This window comes from Oryctolagus cuniculus, chromosome 21 (assembly GCF_051225735.1).
Source record: "Oryctolagus cuniculus isolate XC-2025 breed Fujian yellow rabbit chromosome 21, ASM5122573v1, whole genome shotgun sequence".
Classification (NCBI taxonomy): domain Eukaryota; kingdom Metazoa; phylum Chordata; class Mammalia; order Lagomorpha; family Leporidae; genus Oryctolagus; species Oryctolagus cuniculus.
This window is the reverse complement of record NC_142887.1, coordinates 23,431,115-23,454,408: the sequence shown is the minus strand read 5'-3', so window position 1 is coordinate 23,454,408 and position 23,294 is coordinate 23,431,115. Positions and strand designations below refer to the sequence as shown.

The window sequence follows — 23,294 nt, the reverse complement described above, 5'->3', positions numbered from 1 at the left end:
CAAGTTGCAGGTCACACTTTATTCACTCGCTGGGAGCTCTGCAGGATCCTGGCTCCTGGGAGGGAGGGATGGCGGAGGCGTGGCGGGGAGCCCTAGTTGGTGGGATGGAAGGCGCCCCGCTGGTGCCACTGCATGTCGCGGATGCGGCGCACGGACTGCACCTGGGGGTGGGGGGCCCCAAAGTCACTGCTGTCCTTGTAGTCTCCCTTCTCCAGGAGGTACTGCAGCCCGCGGTAGCCAGGGTACTGGTAGCCGACCCACCTGCAGGGCCGGGGTGGGGGGGAGGGAGAGAGAGAGACTCCTTCAGGCAGTAGGAAGGGTGATTTCCCCCTGATGCTGAGCAGCACAGCCCTCTTAGCCCCTCCAGCACCGAGCCTCTGCTCTCCTCCTTCTCTTGATGGGCTCACTCCCTCCTGCAGTGAACTGTGTCTGCAGACCTGAGAGTAGGGTCAGACCAGGAGCCGAGGTGCTCACAGAAGCTTAGAGGCAGACAGGTGCTGAACCGCGCAGTCCACCGCGCCCCAGGCCATCTCTGGGGACACCTCCAGCTCGGCGTCTCTGGCTTGTGGCCCTCCGGCCTGCACTCCCGCCACGTGGCCTTTGTGGACTCTCTCACACTCCCCCTGTCCTTGCTTCCTGAGAGGCCCTGTCTCAGCCTCTACCCGCTGCGATTCCTCCTCCTCCGAGAGCTCAAGTGTGTCTTCCTTGAGAAGCAGCTTAGCTCGCTGGGGATCGCTGGGGACTCTCCCACTGCTAACTGTTGCTCCCTCTAGCGGGTCAGCTGCCCAGGCAGCCACCTGATCGCTGTCATCTCCCTTTGCCTAAGCTAATGGCTGGCACTTGGCAGTAGCTGGCAAATCAAGCCAGTGAGTGAGTGAATAACGGGGGCAATCAACACAGAATTTGGGGCACTATTGTTGGTGCTTGACAAATGCCAAGAAGCCAGCAGCTGTGACAAATGCGGCTCTTGGGGGTTGCCAGGGAGGAGATTGGAGGGGGTGTGGGGGCAGGGTTGGGTGGGAGGTGAGTCCTGATTAGTACCATCTGCCAATGGCTGTGGTGGAAAGACTTCTCCTGGGGCTGGCCTCATGCAACCATTGATTCATCAGAACTAAAATTCTGAAAACGTCAGAATCTGCTCTTATAAGCTAGGGATCACTTCTGGAATTCCCTAAGGACACCCCAGTCCACAGATGCCCAAGTGCCGTATGAATATGGCCAGCATTTATTTGCACAGAACCTGCACCACCTCCTTCCTACTCGAAACCGCCTCCAGGTGACTCAGAACACCCAGTACGAGGTAGGCGCCCTGTGCAGGAGGACTGCATTGCATTCTATGGGAAACAGCAAGTTCTCGTATCTCAAATATGGACAAAAAAAAAAAAAAAAAAAACTATTTCCAGTGCATGGTTGGTTGCGTCCACAGGTGTGGGACCAGTGGAGAGGAAAGCTGACGGCATGAGCCGGCTCCAGCCCCCGCTGCCCAGAGCTCAGCTGCAGCCCCAACAGAACCCATGGACAGGCTCCCACGGACAAATCCCCGGGCACTGGCAGCCATGTGTGTCTAAGAAATGCAGTCCCGTGGGAATTGGGACCTCCTACTCCCCAGCTCCCTTGTGTACAAGGCCAGCATGGCCTGGGCTTCCTGCCTCTTGGAGTTCAACATCGCTCAATTCACTGCTCCGCCACCTACCTCAACTTACCTCTGCCTCTCCCTGAACCGCCCTCAACCCCCAGGCACAAACACCGTCCTGCTCTTCAGGGGCTGGAAGCCACATCTGGTGATTTCTGATTTCTGCCCATTTTCCAGTGGGAAGACTGAGGTCAGGAGTGGCCGGTGATGGGTGCGAGATGGCCCACAAATTTGGGGGAAAGTAGGACGGAGGACCCCAGGGTTTGGGTTCCCGGGGCAGGGTGAGCCAGGGCTGGGGACGCACTCACGTGCCGCTCTGCACCCGCACGGACGACACCTTCTCCTGGTAGCCGTGGGCGTGGAAGCTGGGCACGTCGTCATCTATGATCTCCATCTTCTTGCCCGTGAAGTTGGGGTTCTCATAGAGGATGATCTTGTGCTCCTGGCTGTCCTGTGGTGGGGGTGGGGGGCAATGAGTGCAGGGGCTCCGGGCTCTGCCTTCCCACCTGATCCTCATGGCCCAGAGCTGGCCTCAGCCTGCCCCACCTGGGACCCTCTGCCCAATACGCCTGCATGGGGGCCCCTACGACAACTGCCTCTGGACAGGGGCTGGTTGCTGAGCTCCTACGGGGACATACACACGTAGCCACATTCCACACTTGGGGAATGGCAGATGCTGCATTGTCCTCCTCCCCCTCATAGGCACAACCTCCTCTGTGGTAAGCACCGGCCATGATGCACTCACACACATGCCCCATACATTCCTGCTCAGGCTTATGGCGCCTCCAGCAGACACGTGAGGTCATTTTTTCCTGTCGTCTCCACAATTCTGCCCTTCCTCTGCTTCCTATAGCGCATTGTTCTTCATTTTTTAAGCCTTTCAATGACTCTTGCACCGTTTGGCAGATAACAAGACAAGGCTCAGAGAGGTAAAATGACTTGCTCAAGATCACACAGCCGGGCATGGCAACGCCAATATAAAACCCAGATCTGTGGAAAGCTGTGTCCAGTGGTCTCCCTTCCTCCATCCCAAGCTCTGAGAGGGGCTGGCCTGGGCTTGGGTGATTCGAGGATTGCAGCTGAGAATTAACACCCCAGTGAGAATCAGGATCAGGCATGCCCCCTGGCCTGAGTCTCCCTGCTCCTCCCCCACCCCAGCATGTCTTGTACTATGTATGACAGCTATAGTAGCTTTTTGAGTGATTTCTCTGTGACAGGCGTTGTACCATCCTAGGGATCCCATCTGCATGGAATAGTTTGTGAACAGTGCCCCTCTCCCAACCAGAAGCTATTGTAGTCCTGTGAGTGGAGCCCCCTGGAGTTGTGCAATGTGACAGCCCTCAAACCAAGCCTGCTGCCATCTCAATAGCTACGAATGTGCCCATGTCTCAGAAGTGGAGACGGAGGCTGGCTGCAAGCAAAATGACTGTTGCAAGGCCGCTTCAATGCTAGAGGCGACGGCTCCTTTCCTGTCCTCGGACCGCTGGACCAAAGATAGCAGAGACAAAGTGGGACAAAGGGCGGGGTCTCACCACTTTGATGGGCCTCAAGGAGCTGAGGGAGTCCGTCCTCCGGCTGCTGGTCCACGAGTCCCAGCGAGGGTACTCGCCCTTCTCAAATACAAACTGCTCGCCCTTGCAGTTGGCTTGCTCGTAGCCCACCCAGCTGCAAGAGAGGTCAGGGGGAGGGGCAGGTCATTCCCCTCCCAAGCATCCCTGGATGCTCACTCTGCCCAGCCAGCAAGGAGTAGCTGCCTCAACCTAGAACGGAACACAGGGATTCCAAACGCAGGGTCGATTCAGTTCTCCAGAACCCGCCGCCACGCTACCTTCAACCATCTGCATCACATCTCAGAATGCCGGAAAAACTGCCCCACCCAGACCCCTGGCAATGCAGCCCGTGGGATGCTGGCAGATCAATACCTAAGATACCCATGACGCGAACAGGTGGCATATGCCACCTCCTATGGTGTCCACCTCTCAGGGTGGCAGCTGTCGAGCTGGTAGTGAGACGTCGGTGAGAGCAGGGTTGGGATGAGACGGGCACAGCTGAGCACCGACTCCAGCCCCGCACTGTGTCTGAGCCTCTGCCCTTCACTCATCCCAGGCCCTGTCGCTGACTCAGCTTCCTCTTCAATTCCTGTCGTTGGTCTCTGACTCACACTCCACACAGAAAGCCACCTGTCTTTGAGATGCTCAGTAGATGAGATATGGGAGACTTGCTCTCCAAAGGGGATGGGTTCCAGGACCCCCTACAGACACCGAAATCTGCAGGTGCTCAAGGCCCTTAGGTACCAGGGGGCGGTGTCTGCATGGAACCCAAGCACACCTCCAGTGTACTTGAAATCCTATCTAAAACGCCGAAGACAAAGCAAGTGCCTCGTAGACAGTGGTTACTCTGTTACCTGGGCAACAGTGACAGAAAAAGAAGTCTGCATAGTTAGCCCAGAGGCAAGGGTGTTTCCCCCAACACCTTCAGCTGGCAGGTGGCTGAATCCATCACGTGGAATCTGCAGCCACAGAGGCAAGGGGGAAAGAGAGGGCACAGCAGGCACGAACCTAGCATTCTGGGGCCGGTCAGCGCAGACGCAAACATCTCAGCATGGCACAATCAGGGCAACCCAGAATGATCATCCGGGGCCCTAGTAGAAGGGGAGGTGACGTCATTGTCCTTTTTGCTAAGAGCTTGTACTCCAGGGTTGGGCATCGTGGTACAGCGGGTTAGGGTACCTCTTGGGACACCTGCTTCCATGTCACACAGTGCCTGGGATCCAGCCCTGCTGCCAATCCAGCTCCCTGCTAGTGTCTCTGGGAGACACAGATGATGGCCCAAGTCCTTAGGTCCCTGCCACCTTGTCGGAGACTCTGGTGGAGTTCTGGGCTCCCGGCTTTGACCTGGTCTAGCCCCAGCTGTTTGAGTATTTGAGGAGTGAACCAGAACAAGGGAAGATTCTCTCTCCCTCTCTCTTTAGAAAAAAAAAAAAAAAGAAGGCAGTTCCAAAAAGTGCATGCCCCTGTCTCAGGGCAGCGGCCCACCCCGAGTCTGGCTCTCCCCCCTTGACACTTAGAGGCCTTAGCCATCCCCACCCTGCAGAGGAGGGAACCGAGGCTCAAAGGGGACTCTCTTTCTCCAACGTCACACCTCCAGGGCTGGACCTCGGATTTGAACGCAGCTCCTACTCACTCCAAACCTGAATTCTCGCCTTGGTTATCAGACGCAACTCCTGAGCACTTGCTAGCCACACACACCCCCAACTCCACAGCCCGATTGCCCCTCCCTGGCCGGGCGAGGCCACCCAGGTACGTACGGTCCAGCCTGCACCAGGACAGAGCCTGCCTTCTCCACACCCGTCTCCTTGAGGTTGGGGCAGGGTCCATTGAGCTCATGCGAGTGGCCCTGGAAGTTCTCTTGTTCAAAGATGATGATCTGCAACGGGAGGAGAGAGTCAGACCCCCGTCGCGAGGGCCGGGGAGGGAGGGCAGAGCCGGGTGAGTGAGGAGAGAGTGGGGAGAGCCTCGGGAGGTGATAAAGTGTTTGGTTCTTCGGAGTCATGAACCAAACACAAAGTCAGACAGTCCTGGCTCCGCTCTGAATCCTTGAGCCAACATTTCTCCTCTCTGAGCCTCAGTCTCTCCATCAGTAAAATGGGAAAATTCACGGGGTTGTTGGAAGGGTTCAATGGAGCACCAGTGTAAGCAGCATTTGATGGACAACTTTCTTTACCAAGAGACAGATGGGATTAAGAGACGCTTGGGAGTGGGTAAGTGGCCCAGCTGACCCTGGCGCCCAGGCTTGTCTGAATAGCACTTTGCATGCCCTCCCATGAGCTCCAAGGTTCTGGGACCCTAACATATTTCTCACCAGGTGCTAGTGCTACCGGTCCATCAACCACACCAGGGGGTGCAGGTACAAAGCCTCATGGTCCGGGGCCGGGGCTGTACCCAGCGGGTAAAGCCACCACCTGTGATGCCAGCATCCCACTGGGGCTCCGGTTCAAGTCCCAGCTGCTCCACTTCCAATCCCACTCCCTGCTCGTGTGCCTGGGAAAGCAGTAGAGGATGGCCCAAGTCCCTGGGTCCCTGCACCCATGTTGAGAGGCCTGGAGGAAGCTCCTGGCTCCTGGCCTACCCTGGGTGTTGTGGCCATTTGGGAAATGAACCTACAGATGGAAGATCTCTCTGTCTCTGTAATTCTGCACTTCAAATAAATAATCTCACGGTTTGAGTTTTCCTTGCTCAAACCGGACCAAGGCCGCCACACACACCCCCTACCGCCACTTCCCCCATAGAACTGCGCGTGCCCAGGCTCTGTCTTCACGCCTTCAAGGATAATCCCCCGTCCCTGCGGCCACTCCCTCCGGATACTTCCTAAGGGGTCTTCACTCCCCTGGCCTCCCCTGGTCCACTCACCAGCCCCTGGAAAGGGGCTCGCGGGACCCCCGTGTGCAGAGCAAAGGGGCCCAGCTTACGTCTTGCAGCCAGGTGCTAAGTGGGAGGTCGCCTGGCCCTTGTGGGGATTCCAGTGAGAATCTGGGGGCAGAGCTCCCCCAGGCCACCCAGGGAGCTGCCTTGGGGTGCGGGGTGGGGGGGCAGCACTGGGTCCAGGGCCGTGGACTCCCAGCGGGGGCGGCTGCAGAGCGCACCGTCAGCACTGGCTGGGCGGGTGAGCCTCTCTCTCCCAGGCCAGGGATTAGCCAGATAAAGGCAGCGCGGGGAGCGGCCCACAGAGCTTGGAGACAAATTCCACGGGCTCAACGCAGCGTCCAGGGTCACTGACCTGGCCAGAGCTGAGGCTGGGATGTCCCCCCAGTTCTGAGCTGCGGCCTCACGACTCTGAGCCTCAGTGCCTTCATCCGTAAAGTGGGGGTGCGTGCCTATTTCCCAGCACTACTGAGAAGAACCAACAATAGGGGGACATGGGGGCTCCCTCACTACGAGGGTACTTCCGAAAGTTCCCGGGGAAAAGGGAGACGCAAAGTGTTCATTTGGGAGCAAGAAATTCGGAAACCCGGGCATTGTTTTTCTACCATGTACGTATTTTTTTTCCATGAATTTTTTTTGAAGATTCCTCATATGTATGGACTTCAAATCATGTTTACAACGAAATAAACTGACCTTTTCATTGAATTCTGCATAAGCTCTTTGGAACGCCCTGGTTCTGTCCTGGCCTGGGGTGGGGGCTGTGAGGAAGGTCGGCCCCCCTGTGCCCGTCAAAGACCTCGGCTTCCGGGGGGCTCTGTGCTATTGTTGTTACTCATCCATGTAATGGACGCTTGAGATTCCCACGTTACCTAATTCCTTCCACCTGCACTGCCCCACACGGCAGCCGCGAGTCACGAAGGACTACCGGGTGCGTGATGTGCAGTTTGCTCAAGTTCAGGAGTGCTAGCAATATAAAATGCACAACAAAATCGAATAAAGGAAGAATAATTCTCATAGTATCTACACAGTAAAATGCTCATTTTGAGACTTTAGATTTAACAACATATAATAGGAAAATGGACACCCCTGTCTTATTTTTACCTTTCCGAAGGTAGCTACCAGAAGGTGTGAAATTACACACGTGGCCCACGTGATGCTGTTGTCGATGGTCTCTCCTTTCCACCTGGCCTCCACACAGTCCTTCAGACTCACCAGCTCACTCCCACCCCAGGGCCTTTGCACCTGCTGTTGCCTCCGCCAGCATGCTCCCCCTGACCTCCACCCACAGTGCTCTCACAGCTGCTCCTGCCCCGATCCAGGTCTCTGCTCAGGCGTCACCTCCTCCCTGAGGCCTCCCCTGACCACCTGATTCTCCCGACTCTCAGGAGCCTGTCTTGCCACAACACTTTTCCTCGCTGCCCCGCTCACTACCTGGAGTCAGGTGCACCTTCCCTCGTTTGTTGTCTGTCCTCTGGGGAGTGGGCCCTGCAGGCACAGAGTGAGCAGGGGTGGGGCTGCATCAGCCTCGGTTTCCCCAGACAAACGGGCCACTCTGGCTGGAGTCGGTGCCCAGGACTCCTGGAGCTGAGGTCCGGCCGCGCAGCCAGCGGGCGGACGGCTGTCACTAGAAGTTTGGAGACGGCTTGCAGATGAGAAGCTACTGGCCTGGGGACAAGATCCCGCCCCCCTGCAGGAGGCAGGCAGGGGGAGACAGCAGAGACCCTTGGTGGGCGTCAGGTGCACTCACGCCACGGACCGGGGCTTAGGCTGCATCTCGTTTCGTGGCCTCTTCGTGGCATTTTCTGCACAGTGATTCCGACTCTCCCCATTTTACAGAGAAGGGAACTGAGGCTCAGAGAGATCAAGAGACTGGCCCGGATGACACAGCAGGTGCAGCGCTGGGAGCCACGCCCCACCTTGGGGAGCCCGTGGGCAACAGGGCGTGCAGCGGCCGGTATGGCAGAGAAACCCAGGTCTCCGAAGCCCCGAAGGAACTCCAGAACCAGCTGGGGAGACTGAGTCACACAGAAGGGGAGAAGTGAAGACAGGGCACCCAGCAGGAAGGTGGCAGAAGGGAAACCAAGTCAGGGCGAGGGGCACGGCTTGCCCCGCCCCCCCCCCCATGTACTCACCTTGGGGTTGAGGGGCTGCGGCTTGCCCGCCTGGGTCTGGTGGTCTGAGGCCATGGTGGACTGTCCTGTTCAGGAAGGACCTGGAAGACACAGGAAGCGGCAGTGAGGTCACCGTTACATCCTGGGCTTTTCTGCCCCTGGGGGGCCTCAGGGTCACCCCCACTGGTCCTGTTCCTGGTCCCCTGGCTTCAGGCCAGCCAGACGCTGAGGGGCCAGAGAGCCACCTCCTGAGCGTCCATCCTCGGCGGCACCTGTCGGTGTCGAGGCCAGCTGCAGGGACAGGAAGTGGGGTCCCCAGTGTGCCCCGTCTGTCAGCTCAAGCAGGGGTCACAAGGCAGGACCAGGCTTGTGTCCCAGAACCGACATTTCTTCATGAAAAGCAAACCACGTCGGGTGAACAGAACCCATGTTCTGGCCGTGTCCGGCCGTGTCCCAGGCACCAATCTGGGGACTCAAATGCTTCCCTCTGCCTCCTCCCCCTTGTCCCCTACCCACCCCAGCCCAGAATTCTCCCTGCTACCCTCGTTCTTCCTGCCCTCCCCCAACCCGAGAGCCCATTAGTGACAGAACGCATGGTAGAAGAAGGCGAAAAGATGGTGGAGTGCCGAGATTCCAGGCACCACGGCGGGCCATGGGACAGAGCGGGCTCAGCCCCCTCCTGGAACCCTGTGTGGTCATCATTGCTGTTCTCAGACCAAAGAAGGTGGCGCTCAGTTGGTCCCTCACAGGGCACCATCCCTGCCACGGGCCAGCATGGAGGCCCCCGGCAGGTCTCCCCTCATACTCTGCCTCAGTGTTCTGTCCTGTGAAATGGGGCCAGTAGCATCTGTGGTGGGGGGTTGCGAGGATTCAATACCTGATGCTTCCCAAAACCACCACGCACTGCAGCTGCTGGCAGCCAGGTGGCGCTCTTGGGGTCATTCCCACGGAGCTTTGGTGGTAGAGAAATCACCTGTGGCTCAGAGCTCCGGGAGAGAGCTTCTGCCTGGGGCTGGCCACACCTGGAGGTGCCTGCTACTGTCTGTGGCCGTGCAGGGAGCTGACTCACCAGCCTAGAACCCACCACCGAGGCTGAGCACCGTCCTCGCCGGCTGCTGGCAAAACTGGGATGCTGAGGATCTGCCTAAAATTAACACAGAGCACCGCCCAGGAACCCCCTCTGCACGAGGCCCTGAGCTGGCCACGTCGCCCACCTTACCTCTAGTCCCCACAAGCAGGGACGTTTAACGAGCCCTCTCCCCATTGCACAGAAAAGGAAAACTGAGATTGAGCACGCTGGAGTTTCTGCCCAAGGTCACCTTGTCAGGAAATGGCGGCACCTGGACTCGAACCCAGGACCCCCATGCTTTGCAACAGAGGCCGAGGATGAGAAAGAGAGAGTGAGAGAGCAAAGGCAGGACGAGAAGGAGAGGCCTCCTTACCAGCGACACCAGCCCCTGCGAGTGCCCGTGAAGCCCAGCGGCCTGGAGGTGGCATTTATACCTTCCCCAGGAGCGGCCGTGCCAAGACGGGTGACCGCTGCGTCCCCGTGGAACGCGGGCGAGAATGCTGGACTAAGCCCGCACCAAAGGCCCGGTCAGCAAATGCCTGCAGACATTGTGTCTCTGCACAATAATGTCATTAGCTTTCAGATCCGGCCGCGCCGGGCTGGTCAGGCGGCTGGGCAAGGAGAGCCCGCTTTGCACGCTCAGCCGTCCGGCTGCCAGCGCCGGGTTCACGGGGGCGGTCAGCCAGGCCCCGGGGCGCGGCCCACAGGGGTGATCTCAGTGGCTCCAGGAACAACCGAGCACAGGAGGCTGGCTCGACGGACAGCGTCCCTCGCCCAGCCAGCCGATCACTCCGTCAACAAATCTCTGTAGGGTGCCCACGCGGTGCGGAGTTCTGTGCTAGGGGTAGGGGTAGGGGTCAGGCATGGGGAACCTCGCCCAGCCCAGGTCGCCCAGGAAAGCTCCAGGGAGAAGGGGAGGCATCAGGTGCAGGGTACGGGTCGGGAGGGTTTGGGGCACAAAGGGTCACCATGCAACAGGACGCGAGACGGGGCACGGCCCAGGAAGCCAGCAGAGGAGCATGAACTTGACCTTCAAGGCCCCTGGCTGCCCCACATCCGATGTCCTGAGTGGGTCCCTTAGGTCTAGAAAGACCTCTCTGATCCCTACCGCCGACCCCTTCTCTGCCTGTGGCCCCTTAGCTTTGACTGAAGTCCCTCCAGGGCACAGTTCGTCCTTGCAGCCCAGGTTATCACTTGACCTTGAACTGCTGCTCAGGTCAGACAGGGAAGAGGGCATAGCCCTGGAGCTGAGAAATTGGGTCAAAGCAGGGACTAGCAGCTGTCCACCACCTTCCCTTCCCTAACACACACACACACACACACACACACTTGTGATGCATCTGGTGTGTCTGGGAGAGGACCCCGCCCTTTGCCTCTTACAGTTTCTGGGATTTCCTAAGACCCCGGGGTGCTCCCTGTCTCGGGGATGCAGTACTGCTCTCTCGCCCGCTCCTCCCCTCCACGGGGAGTCTTCACACCTCCGCCCACTGTGCATGCCTGTTCCCATGCCTCAGTTTCCCAGTCACGTGGGATCAGGGTCTACGCCAATGACCTCATCTGAATTCAATCCCCTCTGTGGGGCCGGCACTGTGGTGTAACAGATAAAGCCACTGCCTGCAGTGCCGGCATCCCATATGGGCATTGGTTCAAGTCCTGGCTGCTCTACTTCCGATCCAGCTCTCTGCTATGGCCTGGGAAAGCAGTGGAAGATGGCCCAAGTGCTTGGGCCCCTGCACCCATGTGGGAGACCTGGAAGAAGCTCCTGGCTCATGGCTTCGGATTGGCACAGCCCTGGCCATTGCGGCCATCTGGGGAGTGAACCAGCAGATAGAAGACTTTCTCTCTCTCTCTGCCTCTCTGAAACTCTGCCTTTCAATACACAAATAAATTTTAAATAAATAATTTTTTTCTTTGACAGGCAGAGTGGACAGTGAGAGAGAGAGAAAGGTCTTCCTTTGCCGTTGGTTCACCCCTCAATGGCCGCTGCAGCCGGCACACCGCGCTGATCCGATGGCAGGAGCCAGGAGCCAGGTGCTTCTCCTGGTCTCCCATGGGGTGCAGGGCCCAAGCACTTGGGCCATCCTCCACTGCACTCCTGGGCCACAGCAGAGAGCTGGCCTGGAAGAGGGGCAACCGGGACAGAATCCAGCGTCCCGACCGGGACTAGAACCTGGTGTGCTGGCGCCGCAGGTGGAGGATTAGCCTAGTGAGCTGCGGCGCCGGCCAATAAATAATTTAAAAAAAAATCTCCTCTGGAAAGACCCTGATCTCCCATGTGGCTCCTGTGCTGCTTTCCCAGGTGCGTCATCAGGGGGTGGATCAGAAACAGAGCAGCGACTGGTGCCGCGGCTCACTAGGCTAATCCTCTGCCTGCGGCGCCGGCACACCGGGTTCTAGTCCCAGTCAGGGCACCGGATTCTGTCCTGGTTGCCCCTCTTCCAGGCCAGCTCTCTGCTGTGGCCAGGGAGTGCAGTGGAGGATGGCCCAAGCGCTTGGGCCCTGCACCCCATGGGAGACCAGAAGCACCTGGCTCCTGCCATCGGATCAGCGCAGTGTGCCGGCTGCAGCGGCCATTGGAGGGTGAACCAACGGTAAAGGAAGACCTTTCTCTCTGTCTCTCTCTCTCACTGTCCACTCTGCCTGTCAAAGAAAAAAAAAGAAAGAAAAGAAAAAGAAACAGAGCAGCCAGGACTTGAATTAGCACAAATGGGATGTGAGTGTCACAAGTGGGGACTCAACTCTGTGCCACCACGCCAGCCCCATAACCATCTCTGTTTTCTTAAAGTTTATTTATTTATTTGAAAAGCAGAGTTAGAGAGAGAGAGAGGGAGAGAGAGAGAGAAGTCTTCCTTCCGCTGGTTCACTCCCCAAATGGCAGCAATAGCCAGAGCTGGGCCAGTCCGAAGCCAGGAGCCTGGAGCTTCCTCTGGGTCTCCCACACAGGTGCAGGGGCCCAAGAACTTGGGCCATCTTTTACTGCTTTCTCAGGCCATAGCAGAGAGCTGGATCAGAAGTGGAGCAGCTGGGACTTGAACTGGTGCCCATATGGGATGCCGGCACTGCAGGTGGCGGCTTTACCCGCTATGCCACAGCGCCGGCCCCTTCACAACCACCTTTGAGGTAGGCGTTGTTTAGTATTCCCCGATACAGGTGAGGATGGTGAGGGCCAGAGATTTTAAGTAACTTTTCCAAGGTCACACAGCCAGGAAGTGGGGGGACTGGCATTCGCACTCAGCTCCCTCTGACATCAAAATAAATGCTTGTAACCTTTAAACTGTACAAACAGTCTATGGGGAAATGGAATTAAAAGATGAGGTTGATTTTCTGGGAAATTGTTTGAGCCTCTCAAAAATTCTTCCCACTGGGCTCCAGGGAGTGCAGTGAAGCCCCTGTCTCCTCCTGGCCTCAGTCTCCCCATCAGAGACGAGGTCCTTGGTCCCTGCACCTTGCACCCTCCTCCTGCAGGATGCGGGCAGGGCTCCTATTGGCTGAAAATGGCAAAGCATGCTGGGGATGAGTGGGCTTCTTTTTCTCATCCATCTCCACAGGTAGGTAAACTGAGGCTCAGGACATGCCCCCACCCCCAGTCTCACATCCAGAGACTGGTGGAGACAGGATTCGAACCCAGACCTCAGGATCTGTAGACTACAAAGCTTTCGCCCTTCCCTCCTTCCTCCCTCCTACCCCAGCTGCTCCCCCTGCAAGCGGGCTTGTGGCGATGTAAATATCTCAGCCCACGGGTCCATGGCATTCATCGTTAATGCTCATCATAAAGCAAGCTGATCGTCTGAAGCCCTCGGCAGAATTCCTGACCCTTAGAAAGCACTCGGGAACTGAGCTGTTAAATTATCCATCCCAGGACGTCCGCGTCGCCTGCTATGTTCTCAAAGCCTCCTTTCCATTTCTTGATTTCCCATCCCCAACCTCAGAGTCGGTGCCAGTGCCGCCCAGGGTGTTTCTCTATTCTCTCCCACTCATTCATTTCTGCATCCGGCCAATGTGTCCTCGTCTAGACCCCGGGCTCCGTGAGAGCTGAGCCCCAGCTCGGTCGTCTCCACCGCCCCAGCGCCTGCTCAGAGTTGGGCACAGGGTGCTCAAGGAGCATGCGTGGACTGGCTCGATGACCTCCCACAAAGGAGCTGGAGGGGGGAAGGTGTGTCCTGGGCGCCACCAGAGCAGACCCTAAGACGAGGGTTCAGGTGCAGGCAGCTTAGTGGGGAGGTGACCCCAGGAGACACCAGGAAGTGTGGAAAAGGGAAGGAAGGCAACGGAGGGGCGGCAGCCGGTGCAGGTATATGCGGGCGCGGCAGAAAGTCCTGGGAAACAAGAGGGAAAACTGATGTATATTTTTGTGGGGAACTTTTGAAATCCATGCAGTTGAGCGAGTTCATGGAAAATGCATAAGCTATGCATGAATTTTTAATTAATTTTTGCACCAAAATCATCTTAAGCTACTTTTTCCTTTTTAAGTCATTTATTTATTTATTTTCATTGTATCTGGAAGGAACAGAGACAGACAGACACAAAGAGGTCTTCCTTCCACCGGTTCACTCCCCAAATGGCCACAACAGCCAGGGCTGGGACTCTATCCAGGTGTCCCACGTGGGCGGCAGGGACCCAAGCACTTGAACCATCACCGGCCGCCTCCCAGGGTGCGCATTAGCAGGAAGCCGGATCAGAAGCAGGGCTGAGACCGGAACGCAGACACGCCCGGATGGGGTGCAGGTGCCCCAAACAGCCTCTTGGCTCTGTGCCTGTCGTGCAGCCCAGCACACACACTCTGACCCTTCGTGCAAAGTGGGCTCATGCTCATAGTTGCAACAACCTTACGAGACAGGTGCTCCTTGACCTCCATGCTACAGGTGAAGAAACTGAGGCACAGGCAGCCGAAGTGATTTGCCCAAAAATGACCTGGCTAGTGGGGGATTCTGGAAAGGTCCTAGGCGGTGTAGAGCGAGCTCAACCCGGTCATCGCGCCTCCGGCAGCCTTGGTTCACCCTACTGTCCCGACCACTAGCAAACCCTGCCCCCCAGTTACCCTGCTAAAGCCACCTCCTGGCCCCAAATCTCGTCCTCCTGCAACTGAGGAGCACTCTTGTTCTCTGTCACACTCAGGCTCTGTATAGAAGACACAATCTGGTCCAGGTTAGAGCCAAGAGGAGGCCTTTGGAGTCAGGTCAAATCCCAGCTCTGATCCTGGCTGGCTGTGTGACCCGGGCAGCTGGCATCCTCTCTCTGAACGAAAGATAACAGGCAGGAGTAGCTTGTAGAGGGCAGAGAGAAGGTCACTGCAACTTTAAGACTTTGCACAGAATCCCTCGGGCATCTGTGGCCACCTGAGACTGCCCTGGGTATGGGGGTGTCCAGCCGACCCCCTCACCTGCCCAGAACATGCAGCCCCACAGTGAGTCAGCCTCCCTACTTGCCTTCCCTTGATGCTGATACCCAGGAGCCGGTCCTGGGCATCTTTGTGTTAACTGAGATGGGCGTGGATGGCTCCCGGCCCAGGGCCTAGAACGCAGCAGGTGGTCTTTACCGCCTGCACCACAAGCAGCGGGAGTGTTGGCAGCATCAGGCGGGCTGAGCGCAGCAGTGGTAGCTGCAGAGTGCAGAAACACGGGCTTTGGAGTCAGCTCTGATGTGAGTCATGGTCCCACCACCCACAAGCTCGCTGAGCCTCAGGTTCTCTCTGCAAGTGAGGGTCCTACCTGTCTGTGGATTAGCAGGTGAGACGGTGTGATTGTGGCTCAGCAGCACCCTCTAGTGGCGACTATTATTACTGTGGCAACAGCTGTGTTTTTCCTACCATATTTCCCGGGTGATCCCCTGTCCCCAGGCAAACCTCAGTGTATGGGGCTCAGAGGGACATTCAGCACCCAGGGTTCAGGTCTCTGTGAAATAAGGTGAACCGCCATGCCTCCCTCCCAGTGACGTTCTTAGATTACAACATACAAAGCCCTTGGTACTGGGCCTGGCACCCATCAAGCACAGATATGTAAAGCCTAATAAAGTCACCTCCTGTGAGAGAGAGGAAGGGAGTGTCCCTGGGGGGAGGCAGGGGTCATAAGGGGGTGCTGACATCCTCATCTGGGGGGGTCACCCCTGCCTTTACCTGTAGCATTGCTGGGCACCTCTGGCCCCTTCGAGACAGACGCCCACCCCAGCTGATACCACTGAAGTAAAAAGTCACAGCGGCTTCTCAGCTGGGCCCATTTTTCTTAACTGTGAAGTTGGAGTAACTGAAAATGGCCGCCCCTGCTCCAGGGTGTGGAGACTGCAATGGCTGAGACGGGGAACAAAGTCTGGGAAGCAATGCAATGCAGGGTCCCCCGTAGAGGCGGGGGTGGCAGGAGGGAGGGTAGGGTGGGCTGGCCCAGGGAAGCCAGCCTCAGCTGTCTCAGGTGGGACAACCCCTCCTCTCCCCAGCAGGGGGCAGCAGTGACTTACTTAGGCCTGGCACAGCCCCGGTGTCCCCACTCAGTCCCCAATGACTGCCACTGCCTGCGTGAAGCCACGGAGACCCAGAGCAGTGGTTAGCGGCGGGGGCCAGGATGGGGGCTCAGTTCCAGGCCACAGAGGACCTCGGGTGGGGAACAGAGACACCGAGGCAGGGAAAAAGAGAGGCTGGGGCTGGTGGCACCGTGACAGCTCTCAGGGGCTCCCGGCATCTGCCCTGGGCACCACAGCCAGAGAAGACCCCGGCTCATGGCACTCAGATACTCCATGGCTCCCACGTCCTACAGAGAAGACAGAGCCCATGGCAGCCAGGGGCCCCGCCCCTGTCCTCTCCCTCCCAGAGCAGCCGGCCTCTTTACCGCTTCTCCATCACCCAGGCACACTCCTGCACTGGGACCAGGGCACTGCTACCTGTCTGCCTGGAATGTTCTCAAGTCTTGTTGCTGTCTAGCTCAGATGTCACCTGCTCAGGACAGAGTTCCCTGGCCGCACCCCCATCACCTCCGTGCTCCTGCCCGGATCTGCTGTTCACCTGCTGCCCACCGTGCTGTGTTCCAGATCCCCTTGTTTTGTTTCTTTTCCATCTCTCACATTGTGGGTGAGAAGCTGGGGACCCCCAGACGGGACCTGCCTTTTAGTCAGCCTTTTGCTGACTAAATGAAAGGCTGCAGGGGTCAACCAACCCATGGAGAGAGAAAGGGAGGAATGATGAATGATGGGTGAATGAGAGAAGGGAAGGATGGGTGGGAGGATGGATGGATTGAGCGAATGGGAAGATGGAAGGGTGGATGATGTATGAATGTATGGATGGGTGGGTGGGTGGGTGGATGGATGGATGGATGGATGGGTGGATGGGTGGGTGGATGGGTAGGTGCATGGGTACATGGATGGGTGGGTGGATGGGTGGGTGGGTGGGTGGGTGGATGGATGGATGGATGGGTGGGTGGATGGATGGATGGGTGGATGGATGGGTGGGTGGATGGGTAGGTGCATGGGTACATGGATGGGTGGGTGGATGGGTGGGTGGATGGATGGATGGATGGGTGGATGGATGGGTGGGTGGATGGGTAGGTGCATGGGTACATGGATGGGTGGGTGGATGGGTGGGTGGGTGTGTGGATGGATGGATGGATGGGTGCATGGATGGATGGAGGGAGGGAGGGGCAGATGAGGGATGGGTGGATGGGTTTATCAGCAGATGTTCATACAGGGGCCCAGCTGCAGACAAGCTCAGGATTGCCCGGGGGGGCGGGGGGGGGGGAGACGGATGGGTGTGATTCCACTTGGAAGGAGTGGCGACCCGAGCCTGAGCTCAGCTGTCAGCCCTTTCCCGGAGTCCTGAGTGCCCTCGAGCCCCTGCATCCTCCAGCCTGCCCCGCCCGCAGGCCTCGCCCCATCCCTGGTCCCAGCAGGAAGTGACACAGAGGTTCATGGCAGGTGGGGGACTGGCCCCAGGCTTTATTGAGCGGGTCCCGGGGGAGGGGGGACAGGCCGGCCCGAGCCCCAGCCCTGGAGCCTCCTCTTCTTGCCCTCGCTGCCGCCCTGGGCAGGCGGGGGCCTCTGGGGCCTGGGGGCCGGGGCCCTTCAGCTGCTGAGGAAGCAGCCCCGCTTGTGCCACTTCTGGTCGCGGATGCGGCGCACGGACTGCAGCTGCGGCTGGTTGGCGTCCCACTCGTTCCAGTGGCGGTACTCGCCCCGCTCGAACACGTACTGGCGCCCGCGGTAGCCTGGGAACTCGTAGCCAACCCACCTGCCGGGGACAGCACGGCGGGGTGAGCACCGAGCCTCCTACAGCCAGCGTCCCCCACCTGCCTGGATTCCTCCTTGGCTCCCCGGTGCCCTTGGCTGAATCCACTCTCCTTGCCTTGCTCACAAGCCTCATCTCCCAACACGGTTCCTTCACACGCTACAGCTGCATCAGAGCACACGCTACATTCTACGTCTACACACTACACACCTGTACTCCACCTCACTCTGGCCTCTCCTGTCCTGCTCTCCTTAAACCTCTGAGCCTTGGCACGTGCTGTTCCCTCTGCCTGGAACACTCACGCCTATTTAGTCCTTATCCTTGCCCCCTCGTTCGTTTGCATCCTTTTCAGCTCTCTCCTCCCCCAGGAAGCCCTCCCTGACTCCTCTAAGAGACCCTCCTCCCCTCACCCCAGTCATGCCCTTCACAATGCACTGTGAATGCATGCTCCTTGCCTCTTGAAAGCAGGAGCTGCTAAGCTCTGGTCCCACACACCCCTTCCCTGTCCCTGGCACGTAGCTGATGCTTAGTACAAAGTTGTTGAATAAATTACCATCAGAGAGAGGTGGCACCTCGCAGGGCCCAATTCCAAGCCACAACTCATAAGTGAGATGCAACCACTGACAAGTGAATGGTGACCTAAGGTTGCATCGACAGTGGTGTGAGGTCTAGAAGGAAGGAGGTGATGGGCTACTCTCCCGTGTACGAGGGTTGTGATGGGAAAATGATCCCAGTGGTGCAGGAGGGTGGGCACCATGGGGGCTCCCCGTGGGGCTCAGGGCAGGGCTGGGTGCAGGAGCAGCTGCCCAGAAGGGGCGGCCAGCCCTGGGGACCAGGACGCGTCAGTCACAGAAGCTGTGAGCATGGGGCAGCCAGGACGCCCGTGCCCTGTATCAGAGCACCCGGGGTTGATTCCCAGCTGTGTCTGGCTCCTGGCTCCAGCTCCCTGTTAATGCAGAGCCCTGGAAGCAGGGGTGATGGGCTCCTGCCACTCACACAGGAGACCCGGATGGAGTTCCCAGCTCTCAGCTTTGGCCCCAGCCAGGAGGCATGGCGAGCCCTCGGGGGGAGAGTCTGATGGCATCTGCACCTGTCTCTGTCCCTCTACCTCCCGCAAGGAAGGAGGGCAGGGAGTGTGTGCCAGAGGCGTGGCCAGCTGGAGGAGGGGTCAGGGCAAGGCTGAGGCTGGGTTCCTTACGTCCCGTTGATGGCGCGGATGCTGGCCACGCGGTCCTGGAAGCCATGAGCCCACAGGCTGGGCACATCGTCATCCACTATCTCCATCTTGCGGCCGCTGAAAGCTGGGTTCTCGAACAGGTGCAGTTTATGCTCCGGGCCATCCTGGGGGTGAGACAGAGGGCTGAGCGGGCAGTGCCTGTGCCCTGGACAGGGCTGAGGGGGTGCCGGGGACAGGGAGGACCCCGTACGTCACCACCAAGTGGCCCCCAGCCCCAGGCCTGCTGCTGAGGGGTAAGGGACTCAGGGTCCCTGCCAGCCCTGGCCTGCTGGGAAGTCTCAGGGTACAAAACTGAAATGGGGGTGCTGGGGTCTCACTGGTCCCTGTCACTTCACAGATGGGGAAACCAAGGCCCAGGCAGGGCAGGAGGCGGCCAACAGGACGAGGTGTGAGCATGACCCACGCTGGGCCAGTTTGCCCCTTCTGTTGCCTGCCCCCCCCCCCCCCCCCGCCAGGGTGGTATGACAAAGAGAAAGGGCTGGAGCAGCCACCGAGGTGGACCAAAGTAGGTGGCATGTTTGCAAGGCATCATGGGAGGAGTTGGAGAAGGCAGGTGAAGAACGGACATGGGGACCCCAAGACTGCAGCACGTGGCCTCTGATCGTAATAGGATGGCACATGTGGTCCCATGGCCAGGTGGCCCGATTCAAGACGGGGACCCTGGCACCCCAGCACCCAGTCAAGAGCTCGCTCCTCCTGGTCCCACTGCAACACGGAGGCCACAAAGAGGAGGGGGTCTTAGTTCACGGCCATGTCCTTGGCCAAGCCCACCCAGGAGCGCGGCTGCCCACTCGCCCCACCGCCAGGCCCCGGGGACAGGGAGGCGCTCACGATGTTCAGAGGCCGGAGGGACAGCAGGCTGTCGCTGTGGCGGCTGTTGGACCAGGCATCCCAGCGGGGGTAGTCTCCCTTCTCCAGGACAAACTGCTCCCCGCGGAAGGCTCTGCGCTCGAACGCCAGCCACCTGCGGGGCGAGGGGCCCAGGTCAGCCATGGCAGGGGACGGCCCCAGAGCTGCTGCTGCTCTGTGGACTGGCACCCCCTCCCCCCCCCCATCGCTGATGCCAGGTCCTGCGATTGGAGGGGCTGCTAGGACATCCAGGAAACTGTCCAGGACCCCGGACCAGGAAAAGCATCCCAGGGAACAGCAACTGAGAAGCCGCTTCAAGCCCAGCCTCTGGGGGAGGTGCGGGGTGCACCCCCCCGCACCAGCCACACCCAGGAAGCATTGCACAGGCCGTTTGCTCCTCCCTGCCTGCTCCCTCGTTCCCATTCTCCTTCTCTCTCTGTCTCTCTGTCCTCCTCCCTGCCTCCCCACTTCCCTCCCTCCCTCCTCTCTCTCTTCCTTCCTCTTTCTCCATCCTTTCTCCCTCTCTTCCTCTTCCTCTCTCCCCTCCCCCCATCATCCTGTTTCTTCTCACAAAACTCTGAAAACTGCACCATTTTTATGCCCATCAGACAGCAAACCAACTTGTGCACCGTCACCCAGCAGGGGAGCACCAGGGCCCCGGCCCCCCGTCTGCAGCTGGGAATGCAGAGCCCGGCTGGGACACCTGCTTGCTTTGTGCGCATGGACAAGACACGGCACCTCCTTGCCCCTGTTTGCTCACCTGTAAAACAGGGCTGAGATGACGGAGTGCATGTGACATGTTAGGTGTGAGCAGGGTCCGGGCTCACTCGGCAATCACAGAGCTGCCTTTCTCTGTCCTCGCACCACAGCCCCCTGCTCTGTGTCACAGACTCCAGAGCCACTAGGATGCTAAGAGAATCCCAGCCCAGGCGTCCCATTGGACAGAGGGAGAAACTGAGACCAGAGAGGGGGAGGGAGACGCCTAAGACCTCACAGCAGATCCAGAGCTGCAGACTCCCCAAAGGCTCGGGGCTTGCAAGGAGGGGCCGGGGCCCCGGTACTCACGGTCCAGACTCCACTTGGATGGAGCCCACCTTCTCCAGCAGGCTGTCCGTCAGGTTGGGGCACTCGGCCGTGATCTCGCACCGCTTGCCCTGGAAGTTCTCTAGCTCATACACGATCACCTGCAAGAGCAGGGTCCTCAACGTCCCGCCCTGGCTGGGCTCCCGGGCCCCTGCCCCTCCTTCGGGGCCTGAGAGCGTGGGGCCACCTGCTTCAGCCATTCTGCTTTGCAGCAGCCTGGAGCAGGCATCCGAGCAGGGCTGCACTGCCCCCTGGTGACCAGAGAAGGAAATGCTTCTGGGAACCTCCTTTAAACCAGAGCTTGCAACTCAGGAATTGCTGGTGGGAGAGGGAACCCAGCAGGAGGAGCAACCCAGGAAAAGAACAGTGGGACACTGTGTCGTCGCCTCTGGCCAACAGGGAGTGAGGACCCAGTTCCAAACTTCTCAACCCCCCCCACAGGTCAAAGGACACTCCCTAGTGTCCCCTAGTGGCCACCTCATCATTGACCATCACCTGCCCGGTGCTCAGAACAGCAGTGTGCCTCTCTCACCTGCCCATCAGCACAGGCTGTTTTGGTACGAGGTCCCGGGGGAACATATGTTCTGCTCGTTTAACAGAGGTGGGGGCAGGGAGAGACCCAGAGGAGGTAAACCACTCGCCGCAGGCTGCACAGCTGGGTAAGTGGAGGCACTGGGGTTCAGTGAGGGGCCCCAGGGGTCACACTCGCACAGGCACAGGCCCACAGCTGACAAAGGGACAGCAGCGATTTGTATCCCCCTGGTGGACAGCTGCCTCTGGGGGGGGGTCACCAGACCTGCACAGTGCAGCCCCCGTGATGGAGCCCAGGGCCCTGGCCAGGGCTTGTCCAACTTCACCCTGAAATCAGGCCCAGAGAGAGAGGTGGACCTCCTTGCTGCTGTCCCTCCCTGGCTCCCTGCACTCTTGCTAAAGCCACCAGGACACCTTCAGGAGTTTCCATGGTTTCGGAAGAGGCGCCGAGGGACAGTCTCAGAGGGGTGAAGCCAGCACGCTCTGGCACCGCCTCCAGTACCCCGTCTGCCGCCCTGGGCCCCTCGGCCACCTTCTGGGCTTTGCCATGGAGCTTACACACCAATGCTGGGGTCCAAGAAGGGTGGCTGCTGTCCCCATTTAGAGGTGGGGCTGTGGAGGCTCAGAGAGGGCGTGGAAGGCAAGAGAGTCAGGGCTTGAAGCCACATCCCCTGAACCCTAGTGCGAGACAGGCAGGATGTGGGTGGCCAGTTGCATGCGGCCGGCCGGGCCGTGGAAGAGGGAAACGGGAGCGCGTTTGTGGGGTGGGGGTCTCCTGCTGGCCCACTGGCTGGAAGCGCTGCTGCTGTCTCCTGGGAAGACTCAGCCTGGCTGGGACACCGACCCTGAACCCGGGAGCCCCCCCTCCAGCTGCAGTGCCCGGCTCCCCCTCCTGTCCAGTACCTTGTAGCTGCCCCCAAGTCCGCCATGGCTCTTGCCCGCTGCCGCCTGCTCCGGCACTCCGTGCTGCTCAGCCATTGCCCCAGGTACACCTCTGCCTCAAACCAAAGGACATGGGGTCACGAGGTTCACCCAGGCACAAGCGGGCACTACCATGCCTGGGGTCTACACTGGTGGTCCATGAGACACCGGCGTCACTCATCGTTGACATACTGTCACTCAGTCATTCAACAAACACCCACTGAGCGCCTACTGTGGGCCCTGGGGAAGTCCATGGGGTCAGGGTCCCATTTCACAGAGGGAATCCCAGAGGCCCAATGAGAGGGGGTGGCTCGTTTCCCTGAGGCACACAGGGAGGACGTGGCCCAGCCCGGGGACTTCTCACCCTGAAGTTCCCCTAAAGTCCCCTGAGGGCAGGGGTCTCTGCCGGAGCCTCTCCCACCTCTGGCTTTTTCCTTCACCGTGAGGACCTACATAGCCCCAGGCCGTGCACCCAGTGACCAGGGTAGACAGGAGACCACGGAGCACAGAGGTGGGAGGCGGGCAGACAGACAGACATCTAGAGAAAGCATGTGCGAGAGCCGGTCCTCGGGCCCCCGCCCCGGGCCAGTTCCCGGGCCATCGGTTCTTCATTCTGTGAATGCTTATCCAGCATTTCCTGTGTACCTGCTGCGCCAAGAGGCACAGCCACAGATGGACGCTTCTCCCTCGCCACTCAAGGGGTCGCCATGCGCCCACAGGCCCCTGCAGTGGTCGTGTGGCCGGAGTCTCAGGACCATTGCACACACGTGCACATACATGCACACACACTCCCCTGGTCATGGGACAGTGCACACACACACACACACCCTTGCCCACTTCAGACCCCCACCGTGGTACCCACTGCACCCACATCTACAATCCACATTGCCCTGTCCCCCTCCGCAGCTCCCAGCATGCCCCCTGCTGACAAGCACAGCTTTGTGGCCCCTGGACTTGACACAGACCCAGCCCTGTCTGCAGCCTGTCTGCTCTGTCTGTGCCCAGCCTCAGCATGAGACAGTGCCGGGTCCAGCCCCTAGGGGACATGGAAAGTCCCACATTCACCCGCTTCCCTTCCTCAGAGCGGCTCAGTCGGCCCCAAGCACACACCCAGGGGCCCAGACCCTGGCCACGACCCCCCGACACACGGACGGTGCAGGTCCCCAGCTCCTAGCCCGGCTGGGCTTCCTGGCTGTCTGGGTCCTCTCGCTCGTCCCCAATCCCCACGTGACCCCT

At 59.2% G+C, this 23,294-nt stretch overlaps 2 protein-coding genes across 6 annotated transcripts; both read right to left on the bottom strand.

Annotated features, from left to right (window-relative positions):
• Positions 1-4: 4 nt before the first annotated feature.
• Positions 5-15,435, bottom strand: CRYBB2 (crystallin beta B2). Of its 5 annotated transcripts, none has more exons than XM_089322854.1 (6): positions 15,347-15,435; positions 8,187-8,266; positions 4,941-5,059; positions 3,166-3,298; positions 1,942-2,084; positions 5-261 (listed from the first exon to the last, which is right to left on the bottom strand). In XM_089322854.1, exons 2-6 carry the CDS (start codon positions 8,238-8,240, stop codon positions 93-95), a joined length of 618 nt encoding a protein of 205 aa, XP_089178980.1. In that variant the 5' UTR covers positions 8,241-8,266; positions 15,347-15,435; the 3' UTR covers positions 5-92.
• Positions 15,436-17,123: 1,688 nt separating this feature from the next.
• Positions 17,124-22,115, bottom strand: CRYBB3 (crystallin beta B3). The gene is made up of 5 exons (XM_051835481.3): positions 22,041-22,115; positions 20,589-20,707; positions 19,506-19,638; positions 18,636-18,778; positions 17,124-17,440 (listed from the first exon to the last, which is right to left on the bottom strand). Exons 1-5 carry the CDS (start codon positions 22,113-22,115, stop codon positions 17,275-17,277), a joined length of 636 nt encoding a protein of 211 aa, XP_051691441.1. The 3' UTR covers positions 17,124-17,274.
• Between the last annotated feature and the right edge of the window lie 1,179 nt (positions 22,116-23,294).